Source organism: Varanus komodoensis, unplaced genomic scaffold (genome assembly GCF_004798865.1).
Source record: "Varanus komodoensis strain SLA01 unplaced genomic scaffold, ASM479886v1 scaffold32, whole genome shotgun sequence".
In the NCBI taxonomy this organism is placed as follows: Eukaryota; Metazoa; Chordata; class Lepidosauria; order Squamata; family Varanidae; genus Varanus; species Varanus komodoensis.
In genome coordinates this window covers 20,539,379-20,557,624 of record NW_025335798.1, presented here as the reverse complement: position 1 = coordinate 20,557,624, position 18,246 = coordinate 20,539,379, and the positions used below count along the sequence as shown (strand labels likewise).

Here is an 18,246-nt window from a genome sequence, read left to right as displayed (position 1 = left end):
AGTGGTGGTGCCAGGTGATGACATCACAAGCTGCGACGCATTAGCCACGACTCATCTGAGCTTTCGCATGGCTGGTCAGTGTACTGCCACGGATATATATATATTTGCTTGGACTGGCTGTGAGGTGTTTTTTGTAAACGAAACCCTCAGTTTTCAGGTTTTATAGCAGTGTTGGCACTTTGCAATAAATAAGTGGGTTTTGGGTTGCAGTTGGGGCACTCGGTCTCAAAAAGATTCAGCATCACTGGGTTAGGGTTAGCAAAATGAGGTGTCCTGGTATGATTGTGATGGTTAGAATGGTTCTGCACAGCAGAAATTATGAGCTGTGCAGAAAAAGCTAGTCAAGGAAGGCTTTTTCAAAATTGTTCTATTATCAGTGGAAATTTACCCCTATATTAGGGTTAGGGGAGTGCACCAGGACAGGCTTAGGGTTAGAAAAACAAGGTGTCCTGGCATGGTTTTGTTGGCTGGAATGTGTTTAGAATGGGCAGAAATGTTGAGCTGTGCAGAAAAAGCTACTGAAGGAAGGCTTTTTCAAAATTGCCCCCTTTTCAATGGAACTTTTGCCCTATATTAGGGTTAGGGGTGTGCACCAGGGTAGGGTTAGGCCAGTGGTTGAGAACCTATGGCACACTTGGCAATGACATCACAAGCTGCGACTCATGAGCCGCCACTCATCCGAGCTTTCACATGGCCGGTCAGTGCACTGCCCAGGATATATATACATATATTTGCCTGGACTGGCTGTGAGGTGTTTTTTGTAAACTAAAATGTTATTTTTCAGGTTTTATTGTAGTGTTGGCACTTTGCGATAAATAAGTGGGTTTTGGGTTGCAGTTTGGGCCCTCGTTCTCTAAAAGGTCCACCTTCACTGAACTATAGGATCATTGGACTAATTTCTAATGCAAGTTGTTATACCAAATAATCTTGCTCTACAAGTAGTGAGAAATGTCTCTTGTTCAAAATAAATTCAAATAGAAAAGAAGCACTTGAAATCATATTGCAAATATATTCAGGCTACTGGGGAGAATCAAAGAATTTCAGAAAAGATCAGTCTATCAATTGATAGGCTACAGCAAAGCCTTTAACAGTGTGGAGCATGAGAAGCTATGGATGGTTCTGAAATAAATGGGTGTGTCTCGATTGTCCTGATGCACAACCCATATTGTGGACAGACAGGGCTGTATTTTATCTCCCTTTCTGTTCAAATTGTATGTAGAACATAATAAAGAAAGTTGGATTAGGATCAGAGGAAGGAGTGAAAATTGATGGATGATGCATCAGGACGTCTGGTGAAAGTGAAAAGAAGAAATGCAAAAACAGGACTGCAGCTGTATATTAATGAACACACATCAAGATTAAAGAAGAATTACACATCTTGAAAGTCAACAATGGAGTAATGAAATGGTGAAAGATTTTACATACCTTGGCTCAGTCATCATTTCCTACGGAGATTGAAGTTAAGAATTTAGATGAAGCTTGGGAGTTGGAAGGGCAGCAATGAAGGAACTAGAAAGATCATAAAGTCTAAGGATGTTTCACTGGACATCAAGCCATCCACTGTATTTTATTCCCGGTCACTGTGTATAGGTGGGAAAGTTAGGCAGTGAAGAAAGATCATCGGAAGAAAACCGATGGGCTGGAGGAGAATTTTGTGAATATCCTGGACAGAGAGAAGATGAACAAGTAAGTCCTAGATCAACTCAGGCCAGAACTTTCCCTAGAAGCCAAAATTTCCTTGAAAATATTGTTCTTTGGCCTTTTCAGGAGAATTCAATGGAAAAAGCAATAATGGTAGGGAAAGCTGAAGGCAGAAGAAGACGAAGATGAAACATGAGACAGATTGATTCTACAAAGGAAGCTACAGCTTCAAGTTTACAAGAGCTGAGCAGGGAAAGGACTGGACATTTTGGAAGACTTTCAATCATAGGGGTGCCTAGGAAGATGATGTGATGGCATGTAAGAGCAACAACCAATAACTACACACTTGTATTTGGTACAGCAATGAGATTTGAAACAGGACAGTTAAATGGTAATTGGATAAGATTGATCATAAAATGAATGTGATTCTCCCACTATGGGAGGAGAAATGGGAGGAGGCACAGATTACTGCAGCCTCCTCTCCTCTCCTCTCCTATTTTCTTTTCTTTTTGTGTTAAAGCCCATATCTTTGTAAAATTATCTTCATTTACTGTGAAAGCACTGTGTCTACAATATTCTTTACTGGGAAATGAGCTTAAATTCTCTGCTCATTTTAAAGTTTGTGTGTGTGTGTTGTCCTCAATGCACATACTGAGTAGTTTATGTCACTGGGAATTACTCACATTTTAGACCATTTGTCAAGTTCTTCTTCCAAGTAAGTTTTAATTTTCTTTGGCTGAAGGCCAAGAGAGTTACCAGCAAAGTAGATGCAGTCTTCATTTTCATTCACTAAAACTGGATCAGCTGAAATGGGGAAAAATCCAAGAAAGCCATTAAAAATACTGTCACTATCCTTCCTATAAAATGTTACACATAGAAGGTGACAGATTCAAAGTTGATGAACCCAGCACATGACCATTAGATTGTTATATTGCAGTGATAAGTCTCTGATACACAAATCTGGGATGTACTTTCAGACAGATTAAAATCCACATAACCTGTACACGCCCAGTATCACCATATAAACAGCTCTATTCCCTCTATTCATTAAGTATACACATCATAACATTTACATGGGACAGTTCCATGCCTGTACAAATTTGGAAAATATATCAGCTGTGTAAAAGCACAGTAACAGCAAATACCACGGGGAAAACATTAGATCAAGAATGTAGGAAATCTACCAAAGGAGCCCCACTTGAAGCATTAGATGGCTTCTATTATTAATATTAGTATCACAGCTTGACTTTTATTCAGCACTAAGGGTATGCTTGATGCTATACATCACAAAGATTTGACACCGTCCCTACATTTAAATATAAAACTGTATGTGCAAGGAGTTGATGCTGTCAGTGAAACCAAACCGTCAAGCTACAGGATGATATAAGTTCTGTCAGCAATGCCCAGCTCATCTACATTGCAAGAGAAGATGGAGGTCTGTCACAGGTAATGTAGAGAGTACTATCAGTGAAATGTCAGGGCAAATTTCTCCCAGGACAGTGCATTCTTGCGTGTTTGCTTCGAGCAGATATGGGAAACCTGTGGCTTCCGGACATTTTGATCTACAAACCTCATCACCCCTACCACTGATCATGCTGGAAAAGAGAAAGTGGCTACCCAAGCTCCCTGTGGTGCAGACAGAATTCAAGATTACTTTGGTAGACTGCCATCACTCCTTTACATTCATCTCAGCCTGAACCAGTTGGCTCCACAATCTTTCAGAACACTGTGGGGAGCATAGAAATAAAGGCTCTAGCCAATACCATCTATTTTAAACCCCATTACATTGTGGTAAGTAGATTTGCAGAAAGTAGTGAACTTAGTATTAAGGATTACCTGGAAGAAAATACAAACATCTCGAGATAGATGAAAGTTTATTCAGGCCAGGGAACACATCAAACAGTATACAGAAATCACAGAGTAGTATGAACAATACTCCAGGGAAAAACAAAGCTATTTCTGAGTCTCTCCTGTACATTATTGAAGTAAATAATGTAATGAAGTAATGGAGATTTCCTCACAGGCAAGGATCGGAGTTAAGGAACCAAGAATTTGCAAGCCTGAAGACAATTTAACACAGGTGGATGACGATTACTGGGCATCTCTCAGTCTTTCTGTTTTATCTTCAGGTCCCTGACAGCTCCAGGAAAATCTGCCATAACCAGTCATGGGTCAACTTCAGCAGCATTTCTGAAAACTAGAAGGACATGAGGAACTTTCCTCAAGGAAACACAGGTGAAATTTGTCAAACCAATTCACAAAGTTTAACTTTGACCTTGAAGACTGGACCTGCACAGACTATCTAAAGGGAACAAATTCACAAGCCCCTTGCTATGACTACGTGTTGTTTTGTTTTGGTTTGGCCAACTAGAGAACATTCCCATCAGTAAAGACATAAAATGAAAATTCTGACATGATATAGTTGTCAGAGTACAAAAGCAAAACTGAATTTTCTGGAAGAAATAAACTGGTAAAATGAGGAACCCAGATGCTGATATACTCAGACAAAAGAAGAGTAATAGTAATCAAATAAGACCACTCAGATAAGAAAAGGATTCAAGGTGGAAGTAACAGGCTTCTGCCAGCCCCCTTCTGCCACTGTTTGTCAGGATCCAAGCCGGTGCCTTTTTCTGGAAGGGAGTTACCAGCATTCATGAAATTTAATTCCAAATTTTAAACTGCAACAACAGCTAAGAAACAAAAACAAATGTATTTGTAGATGTATTTATAATGTAGTTTAGTTTCCTAGAAATATAATTAATACATAATTTTTGTATATACTTTTTATAGCCTATACCCAGTATTAGTCCATTCCCTAAGCTACAAGCCTATTTTTATACTTTTATCATATCGTCATCATGAAATGCCTGTGGGCAATGAGAATTTGTAAAAAAGGAAGACAGCTGTTCAAAATGTTTTCTTCTTACAGGGTAAAAAAGACATCATGTCCATAAATCAGAGTTCAAGAGAGGTGATTAAGTCTTTACAATCATCTTTAAATCTGTATGGTGTTGGTTTCCGCCACAGGTCATAGGGTATGGTGTCCCATTTATTGGCAAAACACATTTTTGCATGTATCAGCCATTGATAGCTTGTAGTATAATGTGTACAAGTGGACAGCTTGAGCAAATGTATTAAAATTTACATAAAATACTTATTATACAAATAAGGCATAATAATGAGTTTACATTTGTCTGAAGCAATTTCATTTCAGGGCTGTAGGAAAACAGATTAAATAACTCCAAAGCTCTTCAGACTAGGTTTCTGTGATATTACTTTGAATTCAGCCACTAATGCATTTGCCAGAATAAGAGACAACCAACATAACTTCTTAATTAAAGCTTTAAAGGCTTTTAAAAAGCCTAAATCACAAGAGCAGTTTCAATCTAATCTATATTACTGAAGCTTCTGCTGTTTTTCATCAGCTTCCCTTCTAAAATGAGCAATAACCGAGGTGTAAATATTATTCACACTTCCAAATTGGTTCTGTTCACAGGCCTTTGTTATCCTGAAGGACAATAATAGAGTCTCATTGAGATTAGAAGAAGCAAGTCTTTTATTTGGGTCTCAGAACAGTAAATTTCACCAGGACTCCTTCAATTCCAGTCAAGCATTAGAAGAGGTAATGAGTTAAAAGCTAAAGGAGCATACCCATTCTCCTTTTTCTATCTACAGGCATAAAATACAAACTGCTAAAACATATAGAAGCTGTTTTCCCTAAAATGCACTGTTGCTTTGTTACCCACCCAACTGTACAACCAGCAGGCTCATACTGGAACAGAAACTTTTTTCTTCATAAAGTATTACTTTTTGTTCTTTTCTTGCAACCTGAATATGCAATTTTATTCCCCAGCTGCCACAAGATGTGTTGTTTGTCCTTTCCATTAAAGGTAAGAGGAGGTACAATGGAAGTGTAAAAAATTGTGCATGGTGGAAGAAGTGGATAGGGATACATTTTTGCCCTTTTCTCATAATGTGAGAACATGGATTTCTTCCACAGAGTTTATTGGTGGGAGATTCAGGACAGATAAAATGAAGTATTTTCCCATTGCACAGTGTGTATTCCTAGGCAATTCACATCCACAAGATGCACTGACAGCCACCAATTTGGATGGGTTTAAAAGGCAACTGAATGAATGCATGGAGGAGAAGACTACTGACTAATACTAGTCCTTAGGATTATATGCCACCTGCAGTATCAGGGCCAGTATGCTTATGTACACCATGTGCTGGGAACCTGGCTGAGAGGGAGCTGTTGAACTCACAGGCCGTCTGTGGTTTCCCAGGGCCGCTTGCTGGCCACTCTGCAAACGTAACACAGGACTACACGAACCTTTGTTCTGATCCAGACTGACTCTTCTTGTTCTTGCATTCATTCCATTTTCCTGCCTAGAAATCTCCAGAACCTACAAGTCACAGTATCTTGGCAAATTGTGTCAACTACTTCTTTGCTTTGTAATAGCTTTTAAGGGTCATATGGTACAGTGGTGAAGAGCGTGGGACTGGGACTCAGGCAATCTGGATTCTAACCCCTGCTCAGCCATGAGCCAACTTTGGGCCAGTCACAGATTCTTAGCCCAACCTACCTCATGGGTTGCTGTTTTGGAAAGAGGATTGAGAGCAGGAGGAAAAGAATGATGGAGGCTGCTCTGAGTTTTTTAAACAGAAAAACGTAGGATATAAATGTAATTCATTTATTCATTAAGATGTTATTTGAACTTTTGCTTCCTTATCCTATTGGTCATTCTAATATGTTTTTATAAAATGACCACTTAGTGGTACATGGCCTGAAGCAGTGGTGTTATTGGGTAGTAAAATAACACATTAAATATGTTTTTAAGTATGTGAGTATAAGACAAACTAGGAAAGCTATGAAGTAAAATTATTTTCCTATAAAGTAGGATTGAATCGAGACTGGTTATCACTCAAAAGCAATCTAACTGATAACTAAAATCATGTGGCTTTGTACTAATATTTTCATCTTGAAACTGTAAAATTAAGTTAATTTTAATGCAATTCCAATAAGGATTTAACAAAACAACTTATTGCTGGGTCATGCTTGCACTAGTCAGCTCTACATTAGCTCCATTAAAAGGTTTGTTAGGAAAAACTCTGAAGAAAATAATAAAAAAAGGCTTGCACACAATAAACTCCTCACCAAATAGGTAAACAACGGAGTGTGATTATTAGCTATTTTGTTTTGTACTATTTGAATTTGTACACTGGAATTTGCACAATGTATGTAGAAGTTATGTGAGGAGCTGGAGCAGAATATTCCTTACATAATTTGCTTCTACACAAGCTGGGAAAATTGGCAAGGTCCTACGTAGAGAAATCTGTTTCTACATATGATGTTGCACTTTCTGAATCAAGGTGTCTGAGGCACCTGTTCAAAACTATTTGGATAAATTAATTGTCTGAACAAGCACCAGGCTTTACTGGGGTCTATTATATTTGCCTTCTGCATTTCTTGTGTGAACCTGCTGAATATCTGCCATGAAATTGCGGAAGGAGGTAGCATGCTGCAAGTCATTTGGCAGCTTTGCCCGTGATTGATGTCATGACTTCATACTGCGAGCTGTCACTAAAAGGCATGTTTGAGCATGAGGTTAACCTATTATAAGCTTCTCTTCCTCTCCCCATTTAAAGGATACACCTACTTTATGGGATGTGCTTTCCCTCATTTGTAAGACAATAGTACTGCACACTGGAGTATGTAAGTATATAAAGAACCTGGATGATCTTGTTCATTCATTCGTTCATTTATTAGAATGATAACCTGCCTTTTTCTTATAAAGAAATCAGAGTGCCTTATATCATTCTCCATTTCCTGCTCTCAATCCCCTAGCAACAACCCTGTGAGGTGGGTTGGGCTGAGAGTCTGCAACTGGCCTGAAGTCACCCAGTTGGATCCCTCACTGAATAAGGACTAGAAAATGGATCACCTGAGTCCTAGTCCTGTGCTTATAACCACCACATCGCACTGAGCATCTGGGGTCCATTTAATGTACAAATAAATGTAAGGCAAGATCACTCATGCTAGTATGCTTCATGCAAATTATACTTATGCCTACTGTTCTTTAGACCTGTAGGTGGCATTGAAGACAGCTTAAGAAATACAACTGCAACCATATTCCAGAAGTTTGATAATATATAAAACCACTTTTCTGTATGCGCTGTTCAAATTGTCAGCATCCTATTTCAGCAGTGGCAGGACTACACAGAATATAACTGCAAATACACATAGAGTGGTACATTTAATTGTTGAATGTTAGAAATGGATATTCCTCTTAATACTACCCCAAATGCATCTGACATATATCACACACAGTCTCATTACTGGTTCAAATAGTTTATCTCTGGTTAAAATTCTCTGTTAGCAAAGGTAAGGAAGAGATGGTAGAGATAATGAGTGTTCAAGCTGTTGCAACTGAGAATTTAACACTATGGGATTATTTAAAGTTAATAAAAATATATCCTTCACTTATTTTTTACAGTTATTAGCATCAAAAGCAAAATCTGTGGACTTCACTGAAGCTTGTACAAAAGATCAGCAACCATTCCCCAAAGTTCTATTACTCTTAAAGAAACTTACTCAAACTTCTAAAAATAGGCACCAAGAAAATTGCTTTGTTTTTCAATAAATCTGATTGCCTTTTTCACCTGAATGTTGAATGACATGGAGACTTTTTGCAGTATTACTGATTCCTGCTCAAGGAAATATCTAGGCCCAGGCACTGGCTTCCCTTCATTTAGATGGTACACCAGTTATTTTATTTATTTTCAAATTTATATGCTGCTGAATAGCCCAACAGGCCTAAATGGCTAACAACATTAAAATGCATTAATGACAATTAATGAATTGATTAAACATTATAAGGTACAGGGGGAAGAGGGAGGGAATCTGTTGTAGTAGAGTGAGCTATTATAGTCAGGTGTTAAAATCAGGTCTCAGACTATCTGTGAAAGGAGGCAGTTTCCACCTGGTACTGAAACAAAAGGCAGACCTCTTTGGGAAGTCCGTTCCAAAGGAGAAGGCCCTTCTACTTGCCATCCCTTTTACTTCCTTTAGGGATGGTTCTTTTAGCAGGACCTCATTTCCTGATCTCAGTGGGCAGGTAGGAGTACATTGGAATTTACAGGATATGTCATCCATCTAAAGCACTGCACAGTGTGCCATGGAATTAATGTATGCCATGTGTATTTTATTTTTCAAAGGATCTTTCCTGAACATCTTGGCCTGGTGTTAAAGCAATGGACTGGATTCAGAGATTCTCCCAAACAGTCCTGGTAGCATGGGCCAAGGCTCACATTCTTTGCAGTAGCTTGCTGTGAAGCTTTTAGCTTTTTTTTTAGGGGTGGGTGGGCAGACCCCTTCTAGGATATTCTAAAGAAAGAGAATAAAACATTGTAAAAACAACCATTCCTATATAGGTTCATCAAATACCAGCTTCAAACAACTTTGAATTATTGATTAAACATCACCTTGTAGACAGGAACAGCAGGCATGAACAAGTTTGAAATGTATATATTCTATTTAAGCAAACAGCATGGTGCCAGTACAGCATCCAGAATTAAATCAGTTTGGATGGAGGAACTATGTGCTCAAACATGCTCATCTGAAACTTGTAAAAGATTTAGATTTTGTAGCAGATATGAAAACATAGACTGTTTCATAAACTGAAGGTGTATCTTCACCAGACCCAAACACTGTGCAAGACCTGCTTCAGTTGGATCAGATTTCGCAGTAGGGCAAATTAAGGGACAACTCATATGGCAAGTGAAAACCATGGGGAAATGGTCAGTCTGGGGCACACTGAAGCACAAGCAAGTGTAAGCAGTCAAACCCAAATGCAGCCCAAGTTGCCAAGTCAAGCAGAAGACAAAGGACCAGCAGCACAGGTTTTCCATCACAGAGCATGGTCAGAGAAAAAAGGGTTTGAGGCACGAAAGCTGGTAGCACCAAGTATTTCCAGCAGCTACCATGGTGTACCTGAAAACTAACACAGCCAGAATTTCCAGGATCCCATCTAGGAATCAGCTCCACAAGAAGGCTACACTTTTGAAGAATGTTCCTTTCCAACTAAGCCCTTCTTCTCACTGGAGTCCTACTGGTCTCTCGCTTGAAATAATGACACTTTGTCGGGGATGGCTGGATAGACACTCAGCATTTGTTTCAGAAATGAATTCAACTACTCTTATCTATCTGTGGTCGCCTCCCCTCATTGGACAGGAACCCTTGGGCCTCCTGGCCTAGACTTTTCCTCAGTATTATCCATCCCTGGGAAGTCTAGCTTCAAGAGGAGGAGGATTCTTCCAGTCCAGTACAACAGTTTATAAGAAAATCAAGATAGTACATTTATTTAAAACATTTATATGCTGTCCTTCATGTATAACATCTCAGGATGGCTTGCAACATTAAAATCAAGATCCAAGAAAAACAATTGATACAACAATATAATAACATAATATATAATCAATAAAAATAAATCAAATCAAAAGCAACTGCAACCATTAACCTTATGTAACCTTATGATTACATAAGGAAATCAAGGCCATAAGCACTGGAGGGCCAGCTTGGTATGGGAAATTGACACAAATGCATTTTTTTTCCCCCCAAGTAGATCCTGGAACTTGTCATTCCTATTTCCTCCCCATTGAGAAACCACGTTCTACTGGTGCACAGCTCTGCCAATTGCTGTGCCCCCCATTTCTGTCACAGCCAGATTTGTGGACTCTGTGCTGCTGGACAGAGGAAGGGGGAGGAGTAAGTGTGTTAAGCACTCGCAAAATATATGCATCCTACTACCAACATGAACCACATTTTAATGGAATGAAATCATGGTGGAAAATCAATTCGTAAGCTGATGCATAAGAGTAAATAATTCTGTTAAATATTCCACGGTCCATCTCTCCTCGCTAAGGGTAGTACATAAAGCTAATTGTCTTCCCTGAAATCATCACCACGATTTCCTCCCTACCACAAGTGTGTTTACTGCTTTCTTAACTTTTGGTATACTTAAGTCTCATTGATTAGTTACATGGATTATACAACTATTGCAAAATCTTGAGGGTCTTCTATGATTATATATTCAGTTTATCTTTATTAATCTGGGCTTCACTTAGCTGATAAATGACTGGAAGTCTTAGCCTGGTGTTTTGTTAAGTGCCATCGGTAAGCTAACACAAAGCCATTAAAGACATCTAATCAATCAAACTGCCTAATTATCTCATTTCTGGTAGACTAACCAAAAAAAACTTACAAAAAGGATTAGTTTCTGTCAATGATGGTTCTATTTTAACCACATTATAAATATTAGGATGATGTATGAAATTTTAAAAAAATGCATGCTTCAAAATAAAGGTCGGATCTTGATCTCCTTAAACGTAACAGGCAATACTTTTGTATTCAGCGTTACTCACCTGGATAGATTTAACACTACTGTATGATTTGACTCTCTACCAGGTTGGTAATTTTCTTTTTCAGGACAGTTCCTAAACTATAAAATATAGCAGCACCAGCAGTAGATGAATGACAGCATAGAAGAAGAGCAACTGTACAGGAAATGGGAGAGGAGAAGACAATACCAGCAGGCAAACATGTAAAGATCTACACAGCTGGTAGCTTGCACTAAGAATCAGTTTCAGTCAACAAGGCAGGGAAATGCCCAAAGCAATAATCAATGCAACTCAAGTAACTAATATAAGTATGCTTGGTAAGTGGATGAGCTCTTTCAGGTTTTCTATGGCTTCGTATTTTTTATGGACACAGGGAAGAACAAATCTCACTGTCAAATTATAACTCTAGTCTAACCTCACAAACAGCATTCCCTTTCCAGAGAAGATAGTAAGCTTCAGAGCACTGTACTGCTCATTCTTCTGATTAGCTCCAATAAATCTCACAAGATTTGGACAACAGATACAGAAATGCAAGAAAATAACATACAAGGCATTCTAATTTAGCCACTGTCAGGAAACCTCTCTTTAGGACTGGAGAGAAAGAATCTTCAAATTCACACAGAAATGCTACACTCAGACTCAGCGGTTTATTGGGAACAGCCAAGCAACCCTTCTCTGGCAGAGAAAAATGCCAACATTGATGGGTAGTCAGTATGCAGAACCAACTACACAGCACAGAGCATGGACAGAGTGTTTTATGGGGTCACATGCGCATGACAGGGAGAAGAATGGGATTCTGAATGGGTGATAATGTAAGAACAACGTAGAAGCACAGAAACATTGAAAAATCATTACAGATATCAGGAAAAATGTCATGACACAGCAAGATAAAACAACCAGGGACGAAAACAATTCAGGAAGACAATGATAAGCTGGCCCAGTATGTAAGTATTCAATCTAGCTCTGTATTTGAGAGCGATTTGCCAATCATTGCATATCAGGTATGGGTCTCCTCTTCCCATAGCCGGAACCTGAATGCAAAAACCCTGCAGAATGGAGGGTGGGAGGAAGAGAAACAGGAAGTTTTCCATATTCTAAAGTATAAAACATACAACTTTTATTAGGGCAACTCCAACACCTCAAATTTTCCTCATGATTATGGGGCTGCAGCTGAGAGAGTACTCCAATTGGAACGATGGAGCAAATACTTAGGCTATAATCAGACGGTTATATTCTTGCTGTAAAAAGGGCTTGAATTAAGCTATCATGCAGTGTTTGAAACCAAACCAATAACTACTTGTTCTAAAAGAGCCACGCTGATGATTTATTAACAACACTTGTATACCTCTTCACATTTCAAACAAATCCCAAAGAGTTTACTAAATAATAAAAACAAAGTAGCCTCAGGCACACATTTTGATACTCCTCTCTGAGGTCCTTCGCACGCCGAACAGGCAGCATCGGGATGGCAGCTACTCTGTTTGAACCCTTCTTATCAAACTACATGCTCGTATACTGAGTGCCACGTGCAGCGGCATAGAAATGTCTAAGTGGCCATCTGGCCATGTGGTCGCTACAGCGTAGATGAAATGGTACATAAGCATTTAACATATTGCAGGCCTAAGGCTACGCCAGAGTAAGAACTTTGCAGACATTACTGTGGTGAACTGCGGAAGCAGTGTGGTGAATCATGGAAGAACGCAATAGAGTCATCCATGTAAAAAAACAAAACAAAACTCTCCATCTTACCAGGTTTCTCCCATGGAAATAGCTGCTACAGTCTTCTGTGGGTATATTAGATTAGATTGCACATGTGGGTAAATATGAGTAGTTTCTGTACAGATGTGGCAGCTGTAGTAACCCCTTCAGTGCCTTTAATCTGCACATAGATATATACATTCTCAGGGTTCAACCAGATGTTCACATTAAATCTAGGGTAAGTCTATGCAGAGAAAGTCATTTCTCATACATCCTATTAAGTTCTACAGAGCAAATGTGTCCAACAGCAAAATTCTACCCTTCAAGACAAGACAAACAATTTCTTCCTCAGTTTAGTCCCCATATGATTACAACACTGTTCTTCTTATGTAACTGTATTGCTACCAGTCCTATCAGGGCACTGCTGAAACTCTGAAATTGGACAGTCCAGGCTCCACTGAAAAAGACCTCACGGAGGTGAGCTGTACATATGGAGAGTTCAGAGAGACACACTGAATATATATACAGTCTCGCCCACTTTTGTTCCCATTATCTATTGAAGAGACCACTGTTTTGCTCATTAGTAATTATTAACACTTTGTAAAGTGTGCAGGATTTGTTGCTGATGAGAAATGGAAAGAGACAGCCTCCATGACTTCAGACTATTTCACTCTCAATTCCTAACTCTACCACTCTGTCGGACCAAAGTGGTCACAATAGCAGTTATCACAAATATAAGGATGAAAAGTGTTACTTTCTAGCCAAGCTGCTTGCTTAATTATGAAATCAAAACTGTAGGATGTTTATATGAAGGACCTACAAATGCATATTTGAGAAGTTTCAGCATAATCCCCCTCCAATATCAACCTCCAATTAGGAGACTGGAGAAATGTTTTATGAATTTTGTGTATTATGTATGGTTTCACATTTGCAACAACTATCCCCACACTTGACAGAATCGTTAATAAGAATTATTTAAAAGAACTTTCAAAGCCAAAATTGAAGTAAGAATTTCCAACTGCTATTAATACACTAGCTAGTGAATAATTCTGAAACATAAATGAAAGAAGAAGAAGATTTGAACAATTCTTTAGAAAGAGATAGAGACCAATGATTATAAATTCCTTGACTAATTGACCCATGGCCCTAAAAGGCATGCACTTTCAGAACTTCTGTTCCTAGAAATTTCAATACAGTTAATAATAAAACTTAATAACTCTTAATTTCACTAAAGTGAAATTCTCCTTTGGAAAAAGTTCTTGGAAAAGAACTTAAGGGTTTCGATCTCAAAGGAAGTGGGCCCTTGAATTTTGTTCCTAAGTCATGATTAAAACTGCAGTGGAGAACTGTCAACTTCCCTGATTCACATGGCCATAAGAGATCTCTTTCCTAGCACTGCAAAGATATCTATCCCAGCATAGCAGTTATCTCACGGGAATCTTGAGGAATGGGCTAAACTCTTGGCAATAAATCAAAGATCACATGACCTGCCAGACTCTCACCTGCTGAAGCACTTAGCCCCGCTTTAGTTTTAAGAGCAAAATCAAGGGTTAGGATAGGCCATCCCCTGCTCAGAGCTCACAAGTGTGGGCAACCTCTTATGCCCTAGGACTCCCGCAGGTTCCTTTTCCCGTTCTATTGATTGGGGCAGGGTTCAGAGGTTGAGATATAGTTCATTTTTTCTGAGTCTTGGATTGGCTGAGAAAAATAACTTGAAATCTCCCGTTTTAACGTTAAAGAAAAAGTACTGGATCATTTCCAAGTGGATCCAAGGCAAGTATGGATTACCTCAGCCATCGCTCTGTTTTAATTCCCTGTCTAGCCAAAGCAATATGACTCCCATAACAAAAGCTATCACCCGATTATAAAAAAACCCTTTAGGCAATGAATTGTATGATTCTTATCAATGGCCTACTGAACCCATTAACTTTCTCTGTCTTCATGATATATATGAATAAAACAACAGTTTTAAGTTTTAAATAGCATTCCATAGTTTTAGATGATATAAGAAAAAGCTGTATATACCATCCTAAGCGTTCTCACCTCTGTGCGAAAGGGGAATCTGAGTCTTACTTTTATTAAAATTAAATCACATACAGTTTTAAATGGATGGCATCTTCTTAGATGGTAAATGATATAACTTAGTTTTAAACACCTGCTGCCCCCAATGAACTTGGAAGGAATATTGTCTTAATTGATCAAATTAGTTTTTAAAAACTGATATAGCCATTTTGTGAACTGAATGTGGCAGCCTTAGTTATCATCAGAAGTATTTAGGCTGCAAGTTATCTTGCCTCAAACACAATCACCATTCCTACTCATTCATAATGGGACTTATGTAGGAGTCCTTCAAACATTTTTTAAAAATAAACGCTAATAAAAGCTCAAAACTTTTATGTGTGCCTAAGCAGCAGTGTCTTTGGGCAATACTCATCTGGGAGGAAGGCAGATCAAATCCATTAAGTAGAAACACTCCTGCCTATAATTTTCAATCAGTCACCATAGTGTTCAAGGAGTCTGAGTGACAGCATAAGCACCACATAAGTGCTGCATTGTATTCTTCCATTTTATTCAAGATGGGAATGAGAGCATAAAGTATCACCTTGATATACTGATTTAGCAATGCAGGAGATCTGCTGTGTTCAGAGCTGTGGCTGTATGTGAGCCATTTTCCCTTTAAGTGGAAATGATTCCTATAGATTTATGCAAGAAGATACAAAGCCACCTTGGAATAATTGCAATTCTTACTTGGAGGCAGATCCTTCATTTTGGGAATATGGAAACATTCACGGAGGTGTTTTAGTTCATCCTCTTCGTCTAAGTGCAAAGCAAGTTTCTTATCTCCTGGACTGCACGCAAGCTGTGAGGCAATGGTTTCTATAATGGTTACTGGTGAGCCTTGAGATGACAGATCCATTTTCAAGTTATTTCTCAGTCTAAAAATGAAAAGCAGAAAAACATCTCCATTTAGATTCTGTGCCATGCATATTAGCTAGCCTCTGATGTGAAGATTATAACTATGTCTGTTAAGTTAGACTTCAAGCTTTTAAAAGTGAAATGTTTAGGAGTGTAAGAGAGAAATGAGAAGTTCTAAATTCCAGCATTTTTCAAGGCAGCCTGCTGCTGCTGCTGCTGCTGCTGCTGCTGCTGCCCTAAAGCCATTAACTTTAAATACTATGCTTTCCATATAAAGCAACTTCAACAACTCCTGTGTTCTACCACTGCTCCAACAGCACTAACAAATTCTATAGTGTCATTCACACTTGCAGAATCAGCAGGCTTGAGGCAGCACTATTGTTTCTACAGTTTGTGCCCCTGAAAATAGCAAGTGCATCACCACTTTTAAACTTGTGTTTTCAAGCCTGAGCAATCTTTATGCTCCTTAGCTTCTTGATTCACAGAAGCTGTCTATGGGATGTGTACGTTTTTAGATTTGGAGACATGCCTGGAGATGGGCAGTCCAGGGATTTTAAAAACAGTGCAAATCAAACATCAGTACGATTACAGGCAATAGAGTGTTCTGCAGTGAGGAACTCTTTCCACACTAAACATGAGAATCCCTAGTCCCAGGAGAAGATCACGGAGTACTTTCCCCATTCCGCCAGCAATGGGGATGTGAAGAATTCCTGAAGAACTCGATTCAGAATCAGGTCTGCTTCAGCAGCATCAGATTGCTCACATGACTGGAAAACACAGCTTGACAAATTAGTGTGCTTCTTGCTGTTTGACAAGGAAGCAGCAGTTCAATGTGAAGTGCAAATGAGACGCCTACTGGGAGTGAAATACAGAATCACATCCTCCAAATTGTACCTATGGTATATTTTTTATCTAGAGTCTTTCTTTTTTTAATCCCAATAAACATCTACCCAGGCTGATCACCCTGACCTTTCTTGCCTTTCCGCTCTGCATCTCCGCTTCATGCTGCTTTCTTTGACTCGCCCAAAATTTCAGGTAAGCAAAGGGATGCTAAGTGCAAGGCTGAAAATCTGAACATTCAAATAAGTCACCACCTTCTTTCACCCTTTCATGCTGTATGTCAATAAGAAAGATGAAGTAAAGCTGAAACTGTTTTTCATATATAAGTTATGAAATGTTAGACTCCATAGCAATTGTAGGAAGGCTGTAAAAAACAGGAAAGGCACTTTGCCACAGTATTCAGGAGAACTAGATACTGGCACTTTAAGAACCTTGGCTTGCTAGAAAGATGTGCTGAATTGCTTGCATTTCCAGTGAATGCGGAAAGCCCTCAGTGAATTGTTAGGTTATTAGGTTATTAAAGGTTATTAAAGGTTATTAAAAATTGTTCACATACCTATGTCAGAAATATGGCAATATGATACTATCAAATACACCAAAACTCCAAACTACTATTTTTCTCCTCCTGCAGCTCTCAATCTTATTTCCACAACAACAACAACCCTGTGAGGTAGGTTGGGCTGAGAGTCTGTGACTGGTCCAATGTCACTCAGTTGGCTCCATGGCTGAGTGGGGACTAGAATACCCATCACCTCAGTCCCACTCTTAACCACTACACCACACAATGAAAAATTAAACTCCCTTTTCCCAAACTACTAGTGAACCAAACCATTTGCAAATAACATCCAAGAGGAGTTTTTCCTAAACAGTGTTTTTTCCAGTGTTATTATTTTTGTAGAAAACTGGTATGTCTTGCATCCCTCTGAAACTGAATTCCCAATGCTCGTAACACCATGTTTTACATGGCTCAGGGAAGGAATTTGTCAACAGACAAAACAGAATTATTTCAAGAAAAAATAAGCGTTTTATTCCATTACTTGCTTTTATGTTTAACTTACTTTGGCTTCTCCTTTCAGCTCCTTAGTTGCTATTCCATTTCCTTTCTGATTCTAGGAATCAAAGGCAGATTTTTCTTACCTTCAGCTAACAAGTGATGTTTGTGGAAAGTGTGCCCTTTTTCCCTTTCTGTCAAAGTCCAGCTCATGCCTTGCCCCACTTTTCCCTGCCTTTATAAACTGTTCTGTTTGCTTTTTGAAAAAACACTGTTGTACTCTGATCCCTCCACCACCCCCATTTTCAGCTTCAGGAGCAGGTGCTCTTCAGACTTCGCACACAGAACCACAAACCTGCTACATGAATTACAGTTTAATTTGATTTCTCATAATCCTCTTTTCAGTGCTGTCCTTGATTTAAGAGTTTTGTTTTTGCTCACCCCTTGCCCTCATTCTGCTTTTTAAATGTCATACCAGTTTTCTCGTTTATTGTGTTATTCCTTTCTGTATCTTCTTTACAAAGATTTCACAAAGAAGATCTTGCCACTTGCTTTGGCAATCTCCATGTGTGCTTGCAGTGTAGAACAGGCATATTGTAAGATCAAAGCTGCAGCAGCCAGACTACGGTATATAGGCTAGAAATGGACATTGCCCTATTGCCGCCAACTTATAGTTGGTTTGTTGTATGAAAAGTATCCAGGTATCTGGCAATCCAGTTACTGACCAATTGCAAGGACTTGGTCTGCCTGCTGGGAAAATG

At 38.9% G+C, this 18,246-nt stretch overlaps 1 protein-coding gene across 4 annotated transcripts in view; it reads right to left on the bottom strand.

The window, feature by feature from the left end:
• Positions 1-17,660, bottom strand: part of KYNU (kynureninase) — a 101,381-nt gene extending 83,721 nt beyond the window's left edge. For 2 of the 4 annotated variants that reach the window (XM_044438197.1, XM_044438201.1), the window contains exons 1-3: positions 17,553-17,639; positions 15,487-15,674; positions 2,325-2,445 (exon numbers count right to left, since the gene is read on the bottom strand). In XM_044438197.1, coding sequence (XP_044294132.1) covers positions 2,325-2,445; positions 15,487-15,655 — 290 coding nt within the window. In that variant the 5' untranslated portion in view covers positions 15,656-15,674; positions 17,553-17,639. Of the gene's footprint in view, positions 1-2,324; positions 2,446-3,477; positions 3,544-15,486; positions 15,675-17,552 lie in introns of those variants that run through there. The other 2 variants (XM_044438198.1, XM_044438200.1) reach the window with 2 other exon arrangements.
• Between the last annotated feature and the right edge of the window lie 586 nt (positions 17,661-18,246).